We start from the raw sequence: 18,865 nt of genomic DNA, 5'->3' as shown, positions 1-18,865 counted from the left end.
GTCTGGGATAGATTCTTACTTTATAGTGTAATTTTTAGCTCTCTAGGCGTAGTCATTTTAATTTCCATAGAAATTTCCATTTTACCCTCTCTGTTGTTTCCCACGAATGTGTGAGAATGTCTTCCTCTATATATCTCAGACAGACAGTATTTCTCTTTTGATCTATTCTTTTTCTTTGTCATCCTGACAGGTAAAAAAAATTGTATGTCACTGTCATTTTAATTTGCCAAAAAAGTGAGTGTCTTAAAAAGTCATGTCTATTTCTTTTTCTCTGTATATTTATATCATTTACATATTTATTTATCATATTTTCAGAAATTAAATAAACAAAAACAGGCAGAAAGAAGAATCTATGGTAAGTTGAGAAAAACGATTTGTTATCATACTGAATAATCGTTTTTGGTCTCCTTGTCTTGGGGGAAAAGATAGAGCCCACGGATCCAAGAGGAGCACATCATGGTAAGAGGGGCTGCTTATGCGGATGATCAGTTATGGCCTAAGAGATGGATGCTATAAACTGAAGAATATTCAAAAGGCATGAAAGTCTCAAACAAGGAGCAATTGAATTGGAAAAGGAGAATTTAGAGAAGTGAACTGAGTCCTTAATTCTTGCATTCATTTACTAGGGTTGCCGTAACAGAATGCTGCAGACTGATTGGCTGAAACAACAGAAATGTATTTCTCACAGTCTAAAGGCTGGCAGTTCAACATTGAAGTGTTGGCATGGATGCTTTCTCCTAAGGCTTCTCTCTGTGACTTGCAGATGGCCACCTTCTTGCTGAGCCCTTATGTGGCATTTTCTCTGTGTGTGTCTCTCTGGTGTCTCTCATGCTCTTGGCCTTATCTCTCTTTCTCATAAGAACATTAGTCAGACTGGATTAGGATCTACCCTAACAGACTAATTTTAACACAGTTACCTCTTTAAAGGCTCTAAGTCCAAATATCATCATTCTAAGGTACTAGGATTTAGGAATTCAACATATAAATTTGGGGACAGACAATGCAGCCCATTACAATTGTACATGGAAATTCAAAAAATGAAGTGTGATGAGCATTGGACAGCCTGATTTTTAGAGCACTCCAAGTTGAAAGGCGTGTGTGTAAAGGAAAGTTTGTTTAAGCAAGGGGTGAGAGAACATTGCAGCATATCCCTTGCTATTTACTTAGGATACTATGAGATGCTACATCTACAAAAGGGAGAAGAGATTTAGAGATCAAATGAGTCCAGGAAAGTTAAAAGAATAATTCATGACTCAAGGAACTATTCATTCTAATAGTGCTGGAGGTAAAAAACAATGTCTAATTTTAGTAACAATGTCTAATTTTAGTAATAAGACAATAGAGTTTTCTCCATTCTAAATTGAATAAAGTATTCAATTTTAGGGAAGAAACATACTTCAGATTATGCAATGAATGCAACAAATAAAAACATTCATTTTTCTTGGCACTCACCTGTTGATAAAGGTTTTCCCAGTAATCCTGGGTCATTAGTCTAAACAAGGCTAAGAAGGCCCAGCCAAAATTGTCAAAGCTCGTGTAGCCGTAGTCTGGGTTTCTGCCTCCTTTCTGGCATGTGTACCCTTCTGGACACTGACTACATAAGAAAAAGAATAACACAAGTCAGAGTGTCTTCAGGATGCAAGTTGAATAGCCCTACAGAAAAGTGAGAAACTCAAGGTTCCTTTTCCAGGGGGACAATATTGAATATAAATAAAGAAGACCACATTATTTGGAGTTAGGCAGAACTGGGTTTGAATCCCACCCCAATTATTTACTAGTTGGTAACTTTGTCCAATTAAATTTTTCCAAGGCCCAGTGTCCTCTTTCTGTAAAAATAAGATAGTAACACCTATCTCAGAAAGTTGAGATTATGTTTAAAGAAGATAATATATGCAAATTACCTAGCCTAGGTCCTGCACATAGAAAGTATTTAATTAACAGTAGTTGCTATTAGTATCATCATCACCATCAAAACTTGGAAACATGTACCAGATTTGGTCCATAAAGATTGATATAGACCTCTAAAAAACTGTGTCCTACCCTCTCAAAACTATTCTTGATATGAATTAGAATCAAGAATGATCAAAGCATAGTAATTGTGTAAGATCTGTAGCCTTAAAAATTTTTCTTCCTAAAATTGGTGGATTGGTGTCTATGATGCCAAATAAACAGTGTCCAGAGATGTCTTAGGGAGCAGCAGTCTTATCTGTACTTTTGTCTTCCCAGTGCACACACAGCCTGGTGAAAAAGCTATCAGGCAAGAGGGGAGGACAAAACTCCACAGCAGAAATGAATTTGGTGTGTAGGAGAAACAGCAAGATGGATATTTGCATTAATAGGAAATTCTTAAAATATCTTAACCAAGCTCATGGGATCCTCATTTATCTTTATTTTTATTTTTTTAGAGTGGTGAAAATGTCTTTGCATTCAGTCACCTATGAGTCATAGTTGGCAAAAAAATAAGTAGGATTTGAGGATGGAAAGAAAATTTTATTTTGTCACCCTTCTTTCTAGAAAGAAGAAAGGCTAGAAACTAAGCAACCAAACTTTGGTGGGGATTTCTGGAAGTAATTTTTTTCTACTGTCTTAAGAGTTATATAACACGTACCTTGTTTTTATTTAAGCACTACCTCCAACTCTTACTTTTAATCGTGTATAGCAACTCTGAATATTATAAAGTCTGAAATTACTGTGGGACTGAAGGGGTCAAATAATGCCATGTATATATATAACACAGAATCAAAGATTTTTATCAGCAAACTAATGGAGTATGTTTCCCCCTTTCTTTAGTCTTTACACTAAAAACAAATAGTACGTACCCTGCGTCTGAACTTGTACCACACAAGAGAGCATCTTTTGCGTCCTCCAAGTAGTAAAAATACTCTGCATAGGAAGAAATTGAACAATATAAAGTTATGTATGGAGTGTTAGCTTTAAGAGTGATACAGCAGGCAAATTAATTAATATATATAGACATTCACACACATTTAGGCAATATTTGTTCGTTTGTTTGTTTATTTATTTATTTATTTATTATATTCTCATACATTCTCCCTCAAATATTTAGTGATAACCTCTATGGGCCAGGCAGTAAATATATTAGTAAACATGATAACAAGATCATTAGTTTTACAAAGCTTTCTTTATGCTAAGAGTAAAGTTTAGATAGAGAAAGACACAAGTATACAGCTGAACATACACGTTATTTTCAGATGGTAATAAATGTCCTAAAAAGAATAAATTAATACAACAATGAGATGAACTGTGGTCAGGGAAGACCTTTCTAAAGAAATGACATTTGGACAGGGGCCTTAATGCTACAAAGATGCCAGCCAAAGGGCCTGGGAAAGAGAAAATCTTGGCAAGGTAAAGAATGAGGGTAAAGGCCCCAAGGCCAAAATGCTGTTGTTCTATGACAGCAGATGGCGGACGAGGCTAGCTGCAGTGCAGTGAGTGGGGAGAACCGTGGTAGCAGATGTAGGCAGCAGCCAGATCATATAAAGCTTTGCACATCATGGAAAGGAGATTGGATTTTAAACACGATTAGAAATAATAGAAGTGAAAAGTAGAGATATAAGATAATACTTAGCTTTTGTTTATTGACTTGAGAGAGAAGAAGAGAAGGGAGAAAGAGAAATATCTATTTGTTATTCTATATATTTATGCATTCTTATGCATAAATAAGATTGGTTGGTTCCTATATGTGCCCTGACCTGGGATCATACCTGCAACCTTGGTGTATCGGGATGACACTCTAACCAAATGAGCTACCTAGCCAGGGACAACATTTAGCATTTTAAACTTTTACTGTGGATGCTTTGTACACCATGGACTACAGGACAGCAAGTGTGGAGCAGGAATACCAGTAACGTAAATGACTGCAATAAGAGGTATCTTGGCCACAATTCAGAGAGTAACTGTGGAGACAAAGAGAAGGGGATGGAAATAGAGTGGACAGGGTTTGCTGATGGAGTGTGTGCAGGGCACGCAGAAGAGGATGTATCTACTTAAATTGCCAGTTACTGAAATGAGGAAGCCTGAGATAAGCAATGGCCTAAAGAAAAGCCAGGAGCTCTGTTTTAGCTGTTCTCAGTTTGAGATGATTATTAGGCACTAAAGTACATTTGTTAAGTAGGCAATTGGATTGATATGAAAGTCTTGAGGTCAGTAGATCAAGTGTGAAGATATAACCATGAGAGTCATTCTCAAGTATGTAGACTCGATGGGACCTGATGAGTCAACCCAGAGAGAAAGTGTAGCTATGGAAGGCAAGGTTAAGGAAGGAGGGAGGGGCGGGAAGAGTCCTCTACTGACCCCTGAAAACTCCAGGAGCGGTCGAGTCAGCAAGGCAACAGTGTACATGAACAACATGTGTTTTCTGAATGCTCTCATCAGGAGGCTATCAAACTGTTCATAGTAAAGATAAAAAGGACTCAAAAATCCATTAAAAAATAAAGGTCCAACTTCCTATCTGGTTCAAGTCAAAGGAATAAAGATATAATTATTAGGAGGCTTTTAGAGGAAAAGTGGGAGGAAGGTTTTGAAGTCAGATGTACTTGGATTTGAATGTCGTTTCTACCCCTTCCTCTGTAAGTTAATTATCTTACCACTTGAAGACTTAGTTACTGTATCTGTAGAGTGTGGATAGGAATACCTACTTGGGGGAGCTGTGGTATCGTATACATAAGATATTGCATGTAAAGCACTCTACACAGTGAGCCACACATTCTATACAGCTGCTCAAGGAGCAGTAGCTGTTTTATTAATTTATTAAACAGTTTCAGATGAGACTGGCTGACTTGCACATCATCACTTTGTTTTGCACAGAATATACAAGTCTTAGAAGACACACCTAAAACAATCAAGCCTCTTACTTTGAGGTACAAATTTAGGTGAGAATGTCCATGAACAACTTCAAACAAACCGTGTGCCTTGGGGAGGGTGGGCATGGCAGAATAAGAATAAGAATAGAGGAAGTTAAGATGCCCTTTTTAATGCATAAACCTCCATATTGTTATTACAAAAGGATTACTTTAGAACTATCCATTAAAGTAACACTGGTTCATATTGACCAATCATGGAGGGGCCGCTTTATAAGAATGGGCCTAGAGCTGCTAGTATTAACACATACAGCGCTAATATACCTGAATCAGTACAAGAGTGATGGCAGGTAGAGCAATGAGGTTAGCTCACTCCGGGCCTGCAGAACACTTTAAATAATTCCTAAATAACTACACTTAAATGATGAGGCTAGAGAGCCTCAAGAGAATTTAAGTTAACATGTAAGTGGAAAATGTAATGCAAAGAGAAAAGAAAACATATGTTTACAGTAAAACTATTGCAATAAAAAGAAATGAATGATTGTGACATGCTACATGGTACATGCATGAAACTTGAAAACATGCTAAGTGAAAGAAGCCTGGCACAAAACGCCACATACTATATGATTTCATTTACACAAAATATTCAGAATAGGTAAATCCACAGAGACAGAAAATAGATTAATGTTAAAGGGTGGGGAGGAGGGAACAGGGAGTGATTTGTCAATATCTTTTGAGGAAGATAAACATATTCTAAAATTAGATAGTGATGGTAGTTGTACAACTTTGTGAATACACTAAAAATATTGAAGGGTACACTTTAAAAGGGGGTATTTTATGGTATGTGAATTATTTGTCTATAAATCTATTAAATAAATGTAATGTAGCATAAGGGTACACTATTCTATACTTCTTGTTAAACCTTAGATTTCCTCCTAAACACCACCTCCTCGGAGAAGTTTTGCCATTTCACTGGTATCTCAGCCTCTTAGATTTATTTTCTTTGCATGGAATTTATAAAATTTGCAATAATTTTTGTCTATTTGTGTGTTCCCTACTTTTAATCTGCCATTCCCACTCGAATATAAACTCTGTGAAAAGAGGCTCAAGCTATCATTTCCATCACCACAGCTCAAGGGGAACACTTCGTATGCCCATGCTGACAGAGGGGCGCCTGAACAAATCTAACACTAAGGCTGAGTTTCTATAGCACGAAAGCCAGACAGGAAACAAAGTCAAACCTGGCACAAACATCTCCTCTTTAAAGCTATATGTCAGAAGAAAATCAAGAATAATGTATGGGATTGAGGGAAAGGAATATGGAATAAAATTTCATTGTTAGGTAAGCTGTCACTCATTCATGTGTAAAGGGAATATGAAGATATATTTGCAAAATTCAAGGACTTCTTCTATTTTTTTTTGAACAAAACATTGCTCAGACCATTCCAGAAGCTTAAAAAAATCATTCAAATCTCAAAGTCAGTAACAGAACCAAGAATCAGGATAAAAGGACTGGCAGTGATCCTAGTAAAAAAAAAAAAGTTAAGTTTAAGGAAAAGCTATAAATTGATTCACAAAAGAGAATGTAAATGTCAACAACTACCCATAAGATATATTATTTTTATGGCATATAAATTGAGGAATAAAATTTTTTGGAAATTGGAAGTAAAATTTAAAATCATATTTAAAAAATCAGAAACTAGAAAAAAGATAAAAATAAAGCAAAATATGCTAAATTCCTCATCAAAAGCTGGTAGTAAAATATTTACATTACATGTTTTACTTGAAAACCTTCAGTTTTGCTGTTTTAGCTTTTTTTTCTTTATTTACAGTGTTTACATGTATCAGCTAGTTTTATTTGCTTTTATCTTCCCTAGTGAGTGGATCTCCTTCTGTCGCAGGCACGTACATTTGAAAGGTTCCTTGACTTACACCTCGACGCTGGATCTAATTATCTCTTAAGGTTTGTGGGTACATGTAGGCAACGTCACACGGACACACTGCAAGTGTTAGACAGAAAGCAGGATCTCGCTTGATCTCATTCTCACTCAAACTTATCAACAGCTTGGGTGAGAGAAACCGTTAGGGGGTAATTGTTTAGAAAACATGCCGTTCACGCTTTCCATTTCCTACTCTAAAACACACTTGCAAATTATGCAGACTTCTGAGACTATGTGTACAGTCATCTCACATGGTACCTACAGAATTAATTCTGATAAATTAAGCTTTGAAGTGATGCGCTGGCTAAATTGAGGGAGCCGTGAGAAAGAACTGTACAACTTATCATTGCTTATTATACAAGGATAGTGCTGATAAACCTGAGTAAAATGTTCTGCTTTATACAACTCTTTAGAAATACTACCAAGACAGACATTTTAACATGTGATAAAAATTAATTTTACTATTATATTATGATTAATATAAGTGTATCATGTTATATTATAGTTAAGTATAATATACATGTAAAATATAATTATACTATTGTATAATAAATTATACTATAAGATAAACATACATATGAGTTATACAATAAAACTATGATACACAAAATATATGATACATCTTATGATGAAATGTGATAATTAATATTATTAATTCACAGTTAAATTGATTTTTCTGGAGCAAATTTATTCTTTTTTTTTTCTTACAGAAATTGGGGATTACAAAAGTATCTCATGTTTCTAATACCAGGACTGCTACAAAGCTCTGAACCAGGGAGATTTATAAAAAATATAATATGATCAAAATTGCCACTATAGCACTTTCTACATATTTAAATCATTTTAAAATAATTTAAATGAAAGCAACATTTCATTACTAACGGAGACAAGTGCTTTTAGCCTTACTTCAACCTATTAACTGTAGGAATAGTTGTACCTGTATAGTTGTCTTTGTCAAGGGTATCCAACATGTTCAATGTTTCATTACTCAAAAGTGAAGTCCGCAGACATTTGTGCTTCAGGTTGCCCATGAACAGCTGCAGTCCGATCAGTGCAAACACGCTCAGACAGAACACAGTCAGGATCATGACGTCGGAGAGCTTCTTCACAGACTGGATCAGGGCCCCCACGATGGTCTTTAGGCCTGAATGCAAGGGATTAAAAATATTTATAAAGAAATAAAGTCTCTGAACACCTGAATGTAAAACAAACACAAACACAAGCTTTCCTAGAAATGCATGCATTATGTCAAATCTATGCCCTTAACCTAATTTAAAAAAAGCCCACTAAGTCAAAAGGGTGGATTTGTTGCTTTACATATATTTTGTTTCTATATAGTATTGCAAATGATTAAAAATTGTAAAATAGTTCCAAAGAATAACCGAATTGTCAAAGTGAATAATTTAGCTGCCCAAATCATATCCACACTCCTTTGTAAAAAGTGATTTGCAAAAGTGCCCATTCAGCAAATGCTTGCCAAACAAACCATTTCTCTCTACACTAAAACAAAGAAGAGGATGAATTGCAACACAGAGTGACACTTTACAGATTTTCAGTCAAGAAATGGTTTGTTGAAGAAAGATAAAAAATATGTCATGCAATACCTTCATGCTGATATTTTCTCTCTTTTCTTAACTCTATGAAAATGATGGAAACAAATTGAAATTTTCATTCCTGAATAAGTCAAATGGAAAATGAACTGTTAGACAGGAGGGAAAATTTCAAGTTGAGATGTGAGCCAAAAGGCCATCTTTGTTCTCTAAGGCCCATGCAATTGATTAAACTCAAAGGCTGACTTTTAATAAGGATTCTGGAAAACATAAGAAATTGGATTTCATTGAATTTGCACAAGAGAAAGTTTTATTGTCTGTCTTTCCTCCACGTGATCAAAGTCAGCCCCAGTGTTTAACCCTGCTCTCACCTGGAATGACTGAAATTGTTTTCAGGGCTCGGAGAACTCTGAATGTTCTCAACGCTGAGACATTGCCCAGGTCCACAAACTCTGTCACATATCTGCAATGGGGGGTTTATACACAAACACAATGACAACACACACACAAACAAACAAAGAACGACTCCCAAGTAGTTGGAGTTACGAATGGCCTAGTGCTTCACACCAATCACTTCTTACCTGGAATTACAGAAATAGTTTTCAAAGCTCTCAACACTCTGAAAGTTCGAAGAGCTGAAACATTGCCTAGGTTTACAAATTCTGTTAAATACCTGTAGAATTAAATCAGAGTTATTCAGAATTTAGGTAGAGTCTGTGATACTTACCTGTGCCTTTACTCAAGGTTATTTCCTACATTTGGAATGTCTTATTTAAAGGTATAGTTCTGAAAACCTTTTTTTTTTTTTTAAGGAGAGAGTATCAGTGTACGGTTGCCTCTAGTGAGTCCCCTGCTGGGAACTGGCCTGCAACCCAGGCATGTGCCCTGACTGGGAATCGAACCACAATCCCGTGGTTCACAGGCCCGAGCTCAATCCACTGAGCTACACCAGCCAGGGCTCTGCAAACCTTTTCTTTTTCTGTCATAACTAGTTTAACTTAATTAGATTTTATTTGACTCATCTGATGTGAGCAAAATACAATATATTATTAAAATAATTCCATACACTTAAATGCCTAAATAAACATTTAAATGCTCCAATTATTAGATGTCAACATTATGGTACTATGGATATTTAATAATCATACAACATCAGAGGCAAGCCTTGAAAACTGTATGCTAATTGAACGATGCCAGAAATAAAAGGCCACATGACTATGATTTCATTCATGTGAAAGCTTAGAGTAGATAAATCCATGGAGATCAAACCTAGATGAGTGGTTTACAGAAGACAGGAGGAGGAGAGAATGGAAGAGACAGACCACTTTGTTGGGGGGATGAAATGTTCTGGAATTAGGGAGTGATGATGGTTCTACAACTTTGTGAACATACTAAAAAACACTGAATTTTATACTTTTAAGGAGTAAACTGTATGGTCGGTATACTTTATTTCAATAAAAAAGGGGCTCCCTTGAGAAGAGGCAGCCCTGACTGACGCAATGTTGTCTCACCAACGGTGGTCGGAACAACTGCAGACCTATGTGGCTGTGAAAGGAGGGAGCCTGATGGACGAGGAGGTGGGACCCGGTGAGAGGACGGGAGGCTGGGAATCTACAGACCCCTCAGGATTGCCTAAGTTCCTCCAATGACCATGAACTAGTTTTACAATTCAAAATGATAGAGCAAAAACATGGTAGTAGGTTTGAAATTTCAAAAAATAAAACAAATATTTCTGACAAATATATTTTGGAAGAGAGTAGCAATGAGGAAATTGAAATTTTATGTTAATGTAATATTTTCCTTTGAAAGTAAACCATGTATTTCACGTGTAACACATACACAATGCATTAATGTTAGGTTTAGTATGCAGTGAGAGCCCTTTTATTCCTCTATTTTAGTCTACTTATTAGCTAGCACTAAATTAATAAATAATGAATAGCATAAATTAATAAAAAGGGTACCATAATTACAATTAAAGACTTGATTTTTTTCTGTGATTCCTACAGCTTTTGTTAGTTTTTAAATAAGAACTGGAAAAAAGAACTGATTGGCACCACACAGACTGCCCACCCGGGTGCTGGATGTGGGGGGAGAGGGCCCGTCTTAACGATGTCAATACACTTTTGAGTAAAAAAACCCAACTTTCTGAAATATTTAGTATTTGCCAACAGATGATCAGCTTTAAACATAACCATCATACACGGAAAAAATGAGACCCCAAAACTTTGTTCTTACTGAATTGTCTGTGATTTTCATGAGCTTGCCATTAAAAAAAAAAACAAATGTAGTACTTACGCAAAAACAATGACAATAAAATCCAGCCAGTTCCATGGGTCACGAAGGAAAGTGAATTGTCCTACACAGAAGCCTCTTGCAAGGATTTTTATAAGTGATTCAAAAGTGTATATTCCAGTAAAAGTGTACCTAGACAGAAGAATCCACTGGGATGTTAGATATGAAAAGAAAACACTGTGATAATCTTTATATTTTAATTTCTTTCTGATCAAACAAAGAAAGTCATCGCTTGCAGTATAGATATTGGTTTGTGGACCCACTCTAACTGTTAGAAAAAACAGTGAAGGTCTTTCCAGGAAACCTTCAAATGCCCTTATCAGAACTCTTGTAGAAAGTAGAAGTATGGAAAATTACTAAGAACATAGGTTTAAACCTGCCTAGAAAATTCCTGTGTTGCTCCTATCAGAAATACACCCAAGGATAAGAAATGTGTAACATGTCTAACAATAGGCAGGGGGTCTCATAAGTTCATTCCTCTAGAAAATGCTATATTATCTAATCATTCTATCTAATTATTCTATTATATGGCTCACGGGCTAATACTGTAGAGGAAAAATAATAATTGAAAAAAAAGCAACTATATCACACAAGAAGATAAATGCCACAATTTTTATAGATGGAATAACTTTCTGGTAGGAAAAGGAAAGGATAAAAATAATAATACTAAGACCATATTGAAATGTGCTTAGGCCCACTTACTCTACATTCTTGGTCCAGTCTGGAGGGTTACTCAAGGTCATAAATATGCAGTTCGTCAGAATAGTGCACATGATAAGCATGCCGAATAAAGTAGCTTAGAATCAAGGAATGTGATGAAAGACCATGGTGGGAACGTTGAGTATTTAATAATGACACCTGTCGAAATCTTTTTTTCTTAGAGAATACGTAATTGTAAATAAGTTTATACACTTTAATTTTAATATTTTGGAACATGGGAGTAATCGGTAAAAGTAATTTATCCTAAAACGTTAAAACTGCCATTCTCCCAATCTACTCAGAGACTTACACCAAGTTCCACTGAAATGAAACTCTAAAACCAGTCTTTCCAGGTGCGAAATGATTAAGAATCTATTTTTAAATAAAATAGCAAACACTCCATTGTAAAGGACCTTTGCAACCAAGCATTTCTGAAAGGATATGAATGCACTAAGATCTTAATAGATATTCTTCTCAGAGGACTAAAAGGAGAGAGCAGGTACAAAGCAGGCGTGGCATTGAAGCGGAAGATCGCTTTCCCTCTGTTCAGTACTATGAAAGTCTGCAGGATCAAAAAGAAGACAGGAAGAAATTGAGAATCCAAACTTTCAATCTAGCACATTAATCTCAGCAGTTGACCTCTCCCTGTGGTAGTGTCCTATTCATGCAACACTGCCATCGGACTCAAGCAATATGGTCCCAACACCACTGATGCAGCTATAGATGTCAGGCTGGCCTATGAACTCCGAGTCCACTACTTCTCAGCAAACCAGGAAGTGAACTATTTATGGGCATGTGTTGCTTAGTGCTCCCAAATGGAGTGTCTTCTCTTTTTTACATCCCTTCCATACCCACATTTGTGACAACAACTTGAGGCCATGGAATTAGTTTAAAATATAACTTTCTTCTTTTATTGCACTTCATTGCAAGCAAACCGAATAGAAACTATGTATCCCTAATTTTTACCATAACACCTTAAGACTTTTTTTCTTTTCTTTGACACCTCGAGACTTATAAAACTTGTTGGCTATTGTCATGGTTAGTAGCATTGCTCCAAAATACAAATTCCTTCAAGAAATATTTTAACACATTTAAGGAATATTAGAGTTGAGAGAATCCTAGTATCCAGATCAATTTTCCTATTTTAGATGTAATACTAATAAAAGCTAAAATAAAAGGACATAAATTAAAGGACTTCCTTGCTACTATCCATGGTAATTTTATAAAATGATACAAATTATACCAAACAGTTTTAACATATGTTACATAACCATCACACAATGAGTGACATGGTGTTTAGTTAAAACATTTAAAACCCAAACAAGTAAACAGCAATGATAACAAACCGTTAATGCAATCTAATGTTTGTAGGTTGAAAAATCACAAAGATCACTTTCCTGCATCGGCAGGCAAATTACTTGTGCTAACTAGAACACACTAACTTGGACTTTTTATTGTTGTTGTTTAATCTGAATTTTATGTAAGTTTATGAGTGATCATCATTTTTCCAAATTAGGGATGTAAGTTTGAATCTCTTGCTTTTTAATTGCATGTGGCATTCTTCTCAAGAAAACGAATATGTTCAAAAGAAGAGATTTCCTGTTCAGATGCCCTTTGATATTCCTGGTCCCTTTCACTATATTACTTATGTCTAAACAGAACATAAAGTTCACTTTTACATTGAAAATTAGTTTTAAAATTAATACCTAGTATTGAGTAAAACTGTTGTTTTCTCAAATCTCCAGATACTGTGCTTGTTAAAAATTCACTCACAATTGAATTCTCTACAATTTTCTACAATTGTGAGGTGAGTGACAATGGCATAAGAGGCGATAACAAGAGTTAAAACATAAATGAGGCAGGAGCTGTGCAGTCAGGGGACCTCCTAGAACACAGTCATTCTAATGGAAGACAAGCCGTGACAGGAATCACACAGAGAAACAAAAGTGGAGGAGTATGAGAGTGAGGCGGGAACAGGGTCGCACGTCTGTCAGAATCGTGGGGGAGACATCAGTAACCACCAGTTACCTGAGCTCATGTGAAAATCACAACATCACTACCTAGCCTTGGCAAGAGAAAGTCACCTTATACCTGAAATTTAAAACAATAGTTTGTCAATTTTTAGATTTTAATATCCAATTTTTACTTACATTAAAACCTTCTTTAGGAATGTCTGGGGTTTATTACACACACCCAGGAGTTAACTATAGGGAGGAAAAGGAGGTATGCGTATGAAATTTTAGAGATCATTTTGAGTTATTTTAGAAAATTGTACAATTTTATTAGCCAATGAGGAGATGTCAAAGTCTGAGTAAATTCTTTTAACTTGTTTAACTGCTTGTTTATTGAAGAATTTATTGAACATAAAATTGGAATGCTTAAGGAATGATGGCGTTAGAGTTGGACAGATACGATTCTTAACATCCCAGCTGCCCTTCAGCAGGTTGTGGGCTAGCACTTAGTGTTTGTGAAGTTTTTAGGTTTCTGGTACATTTAAACTCTTAGTAAATGGTGGGAGCAGATGCTGCTATGATAAGCAACATAAAAGGCACCAAGGATATGAAGGTAATAAGACAATGTACCTGTCTTCTTAATTCCCACAGTAGAGGCTGATTGGTAATTTATTCTTTCTTAAAGACAAAAACTTTCATGTATCATAAAGGTACCACATAACGCTATTAAAAAAGCACTTATATATTCACCACATAAAAATGAAGCCCTAACTTCTATCATTAGTTTAAGTGTTCTTTGTTTGAACAAATCATTGATAGTTACACTCAAATATAAATTAAAATCTGAACCCAGAAAAAATAGGGATCGTTAAGATTTTTAATCCAAACAATGGTTATAATGTAGCAGAAGTAAAGTTTTTGCCAATTAGTCTGAATAATGAAAAATACTGAGGAATCGATTCTTCAAGGTAGAGAATTCAACCCTCAAGCTGTAAGTGGAACTCAAACTACTTTTATCAAGAATGTTTGAGGAGCTAGGACAAGGGACAAAAAATTGATCATTTAAAGCTCCAAACTAAGCACTGGCTGGGGTGGCTCTGTGAATTGAGTGCCTGCCTGTGAATCAAAGCATTACTGGTTCAATTCCCAGTCAAGGCATATGCCTGGGTTGCGGGCCAGGTGCCCAGCTGGGGCACTTAAGAGGCAACATGTGGTTCCACACGTTGTGTGTGATTGATGTTTCTCTCCCTCTCTTTCTCTTTGCCTTCCTCTCTCTAAAAACAAATAAATGAAATCTTTTTTTAATCTCCAAACTAAAAGAAAAGGACTCAGTTATTCCTTTGCATATTTTTTTTCAGATATTAACAATAGTGGACCACAAAAATAGATGATTTTGTTTGGCCTGGTTCTACCCAAGTATTAAGAATTGAGTTAGGCTTTTGATGTGGTTGGTATAACACATTTTGAAAGGTGCTGGGGCCAAGGTGAGGGGTTGGAGTCTCTTACCAAACACTCTTTATCAAATTAGCTTATCACATAGCTAAAATTACTCTTAGTTACTAAGTCTATTATCCTCCATTCAAATGCAGTCATTTTCTCCTTACCTTTCAAGTCACTTTAAGCTAATATTAGTGATAGTTTATATGCTAGAAAGATTTCTTTCCTCCTTAAAAGGTAGCTGGTTAAGCAATATCCAGGCTTGCTTTGGAAATGGGAAAATGCAACAGGTATCCATGGGAAGCCGGGAATTTTTTCAGAATGAAATAATAAGTCAGATGAATACTTTTATTTTGAATGCTACATTATTTACTCATTAATTATTTCATTCATTTTTAAAGTTGTTAGCATTGTGGTTGTTATACAGCTGAAACTGAACTAAGAAGTGTTACACAATAAATAGAACTTCTCAGGAGGTAGTAAAACCAACTTGAATTAAAAACATTGGGAGGTGGGTAAATGCAGACAACTGTAACTGAACAACAATAAAATAATTTAAAAATTTGAATGCAAAATTTACTAGTGTGTAATATTTTACAAGCTACTTCATTTCCCCAAGCCTTTCGCCTCATATAAAAGTAGGGTATTGGTTCCTACCCCATGGGTCATGATAAATACATGTGCTAATTTGTCTAAAATGTCTAGTACACGCAGAGACCTTCAATATATACTAGCATTCTTACTTTCCATGTCAGAATACTGGCTGGGTGATTAGAACGCTGTGCAGTATTTCAAGGGCTTCACAGGTATTCTGCTTTCTACTGCTGTGCTGTCAGCTTGTTTAGATGCTGCTTTTGATGTGAAGTACAATTTACACTAGGTTTTGCTTCATAGCAACTACCACTGAGACAGATGCGTTTGCACCCTCAAAATTAATCACATTTTATATTTCTCAAGACATTCCAAATGTCATTTTATTTACTAGATACCATATTAAGAAATATCCCTTTTTATTTATTTCTTAAAAAAATCTCAATGGTTTTAGCCCTGGCTGGCGTAGCTCAGTGGACTGAGCTCGGGCCTGTGAACCACACGATCACAGTATCGATTCCCAGTCAGGGTACCTGCCTGGGTGGCAGGCCAGTTCCCAGCAGGGGACTCACGAGAGGCAACCATACATTGATATTTCTCTGCTTCTCTCCTTCCCTTCCTCTCTAAAGATAAATAAATAAAATCTTTTAAAAAAAGAAAAGAAAAAAAATCCCAATGGTTTTTAAATGGACTTCTCTGTGCCTTTCTGGACCTCTCCGAGACCAGTCTGCAGGCACTGCACTGTGCAGAGCGCTGCTGGCTCCTCTTTGCCATCTTCAACCTGGTTGCGTCTGCTACTGTTGCCACAAATTACTGTGATCCCCTCCTCATTTTCTCAACGTAATAAGCTCTTTGCATTTGCTCCAAACTTTTCCCCATTTCCTTAATGCAATCAAAACCTTCACTCTGCTACTCTCAACACGGACTCTCAAAGGGCAATTTCCACTTCTGTCATAGGAAAAATATTGACAGCATTTAGCATGCATTTCCTCTGATGTGCCTGCATTTACTTTAACATATCAGCCTCTTAAATCCATCATCCTTTTGCTACTCAGGCCTCACTCAGACAATAAGGCTTCTCTCCACTATTCTGATGCAACTACAATCTGGCCTGTAGCTTGTACCTTGTCTGATAACATCAGCAACTAGCTACCTCATTCCAACCTGCTGTATTTTTCTCCCTGAGAAATGTTTTTCTTTATTTTTCAAACATGCTATTTTATACTCTATGAATAAAAGGTTTTCAATTGATTTGGTACCTCACGTGAATTTTTCTTGATGAAAATTTCTCAACATTCCTGTATTGCCACCTAATTCCTCTTTTTATTTGCTATCCACCACTGTCTTGCTTTGATTTCCATCACCTAACACAAACTGCTTGCAAAAAGTTACCAGCTCATCCTTTCTGTTCATTCCAATAGCCTTTCTCCATCTTCAATTTCCTGGGTAATTTTATGAGATACTCTTTTTCATTCTCCTTTAAAAAATGGAGATTTTCTGATTTATGCGCTACCTCTCTGACCAGCTCAGACTCCCCTCTCTCCAACGTCATAAATGAAGCAGCTCTCCAAACTTCATTATTAGTTGAGCAATCTTATGTATTCCCATGGAGTCAGCTGGCACCTTCTATTATTATAGAAGTGCACTCCGGACAAGTCCCCAGGACTTGCTTGTCAATTGACAATTATTTTGTTCCTACTGATGTGCATTATGGCATATCCAAAAACACAGAACATTATACTGAACACTTGTAAAAGGTTAAGGAAATCAAATAGTAAGATATAACCAGTTTTATGAAAAATGAGAAAAGGTACATATTCTGAATATCCTACATATGTTTCCTTGAGTATTTTTGTCCTGATGCAGTTTTTCTCTAAATTCCACTTCAGTTTAAAATGACCTTCTATACAGAAAGAAGCAGAGACCGCAGCTCTGCAGCCGCAGTGAACTCACTTTTTTGTCTGCGTAGTAGGGGTCCAGGTCCTCCAGGGGCTCCGACACCATGCCTGGGGGGATGTCCCCGTAGATGAAGGGCAGCTGTTTGCCAGCTTCCAAGTCACTGCTTGGCTTTGGGCCATTTTCATCATCGTCTTTCTTTTCTTCTTTGGGTTCCTTTGTTTTTCCTTCCTCAATACGTTGTTCAATGAGAGCAAGAGACTGTTTTGTGAAGTAGACAAAGCTCTGAGGTCCTGGAGGAGGCAACATTGCCATGTTTTCATCCTGTATGTTTTATTTCTCCTTCAGCTCCTTCATAAGAGGCCTACATGGAAATGAAGAAATAAAGCCTAAGGGTCTGCCAATCAAGGATGGTGCATTAAAATAATAATAATAATTATTAATAATAATAAACAGCCTTTTGGTTTTAACTACGAAAACTAATGTTCACAGAATTGTTAGCATTTATGGGCCTTCTAATCATCTTTATTTTAAAATTTGAACTTAGCATTTCATTGCCTTTAAAGTAAAACAAATACATCTTTAAAATTTTTAACTTCCTTTACTTTTCACCTATATTCACTTTTAGTGTATTTCCACTCAACTCTCCTCATTGAAAAGACTTTATGGCAGTGCTTCTGATACCACCATTCTCCAGGCTCTCCTCTGGCCTCTGTGACCATCTGATCCTCTTTGGTCTCACAGCTGACATGCTCCCGCCCTCTGCTTTTCCACGGGGAAACTCACTTCTGTGAAATGGGGTCATGGAAGATTATTTTACTCTATTTATGCATTTATCTTTTATAACAAATACATTTTCCTTCACAAACCAAAAATATATATTTGTCTTGAATTAAAACTAATTTGGGAAAATGTTTTGAAAAGCACAAAGAAGAGAAATTTGGGAAATGTTTGTGACTCAATTTAGAAAGTAAACACACCACTATGATATGCATTCATGCCACGATTTCCCTAAACAACCTATATATGAAGACAAAACATTACAAAAACTACAGGAAGGAAAAATAAAAGTAGAAAATTCAAGCTTCTATATATTATTATTTTGGAATTTTCCAAATAATAATGGAAGAACATAAAAATAAGTTTTGTAAAAAATAACAGACTCATTATTTCAGTGAGTAGAGATACCTTCATAACTCCTGCATTAGAAAAAAATTAATTCTTTCCCTCTCTTTCTTTTTTGATTTTTTGCATTAAGATTGCTTGAGAATCGGGACACAATAACTTCCAGCAGTTCCACCCACTGTGAAAAGCTTGAAAGATTGTACATTAATTGGTATTATCCCACACAGAGGGGGGGTAAATTAAGAGAAGCCATAGTCTGCTCTTTTATTTTCCAAAGCTAAGTCTAAAAATTAGGTGAAACACGGTAGCAACAGCATGGGTTATATAGATTTTTAAAAGTTTTGAGAAGCAGAAATAAATTATTCTTTTCCAGGTCTCCTCTGTTCCCATGTCAAACAAAATAAATTTCACTTATATTTGGAAAAAATAGATTATTTTTCCCTTTAATTATTTGGACACAGTATATCAATATAAACCCTTTATCAGAAATCTATGTATTTTTTAAAGTGTGGTGAACCAGTTTAAAAACAACACAGGTAATGATTTCGTAATGCGCTGATGTG

General features: G+C 36.0%; 1 protein-coding gene across 1 annotated transcript in view; it reads right to left on the bottom strand.

Moving 5' to 3' along the window:
• The window catches only part of SCN9A (sodium voltage-gated channel alpha subunit 9), a 137,883-nt gene that overhangs the window by 66,166 nt on the left and 52,852 nt on the right, over positions 1 to 18,865 (bottom strand). Inside the window, exons 2-9 of the mRNA XM_037044562.1 lie at positions 17,235 to 17,541; positions 11,745 to 11,863; positions 11,305 to 11,394; positions 10,606 to 10,734; positions 8,892 to 8,983; positions 7,698 to 7,904; positions 2,820 to 2,883; positions 1,453 to 1,594 (exon numbers count right to left, since the gene is read on the bottom strand). Of these exons, the coding sequence (XP_036900457.1) occupies positions 1,453 to 1,594; positions 2,820 to 2,883; positions 7,698 to 7,904; positions 8,892 to 8,983; positions 10,606 to 10,734; positions 11,305 to 11,394; positions 11,745 to 11,863; positions 17,235 to 17,492 (1,101 nt within the window). The 5' untranslated portion in view covers positions 17,493 to 17,541. The remainder of the gene's footprint in view (positions 1 to 1,452; positions 1,595 to 2,819; positions 2,884 to 7,697; positions 7,905 to 8,891; positions 8,984 to 10,605; positions 10,735 to 11,304; positions 11,395 to 11,744; positions 11,864 to 17,234; positions 17,542 to 18,865) is intronic.

This window comes from Sturnira hondurensis, unplaced genomic scaffold, assembly GCF_014824575.4.
Source record: "Sturnira hondurensis isolate 20B ecotype Veracruz unplaced genomic scaffold, ASM1482457v3 Scaffold0004136, whole genome shotgun sequence".
Classification (NCBI taxonomy): domain Eukaryota; kingdom Metazoa; phylum Chordata; class Mammalia; order Chiroptera; family Phyllostomidae; genus Sturnira; species Sturnira hondurensis.
Note: the sequence above shows the minus strand (reverse complement) of the source record. Positions and strands in the feature narration are given on the sequence as shown.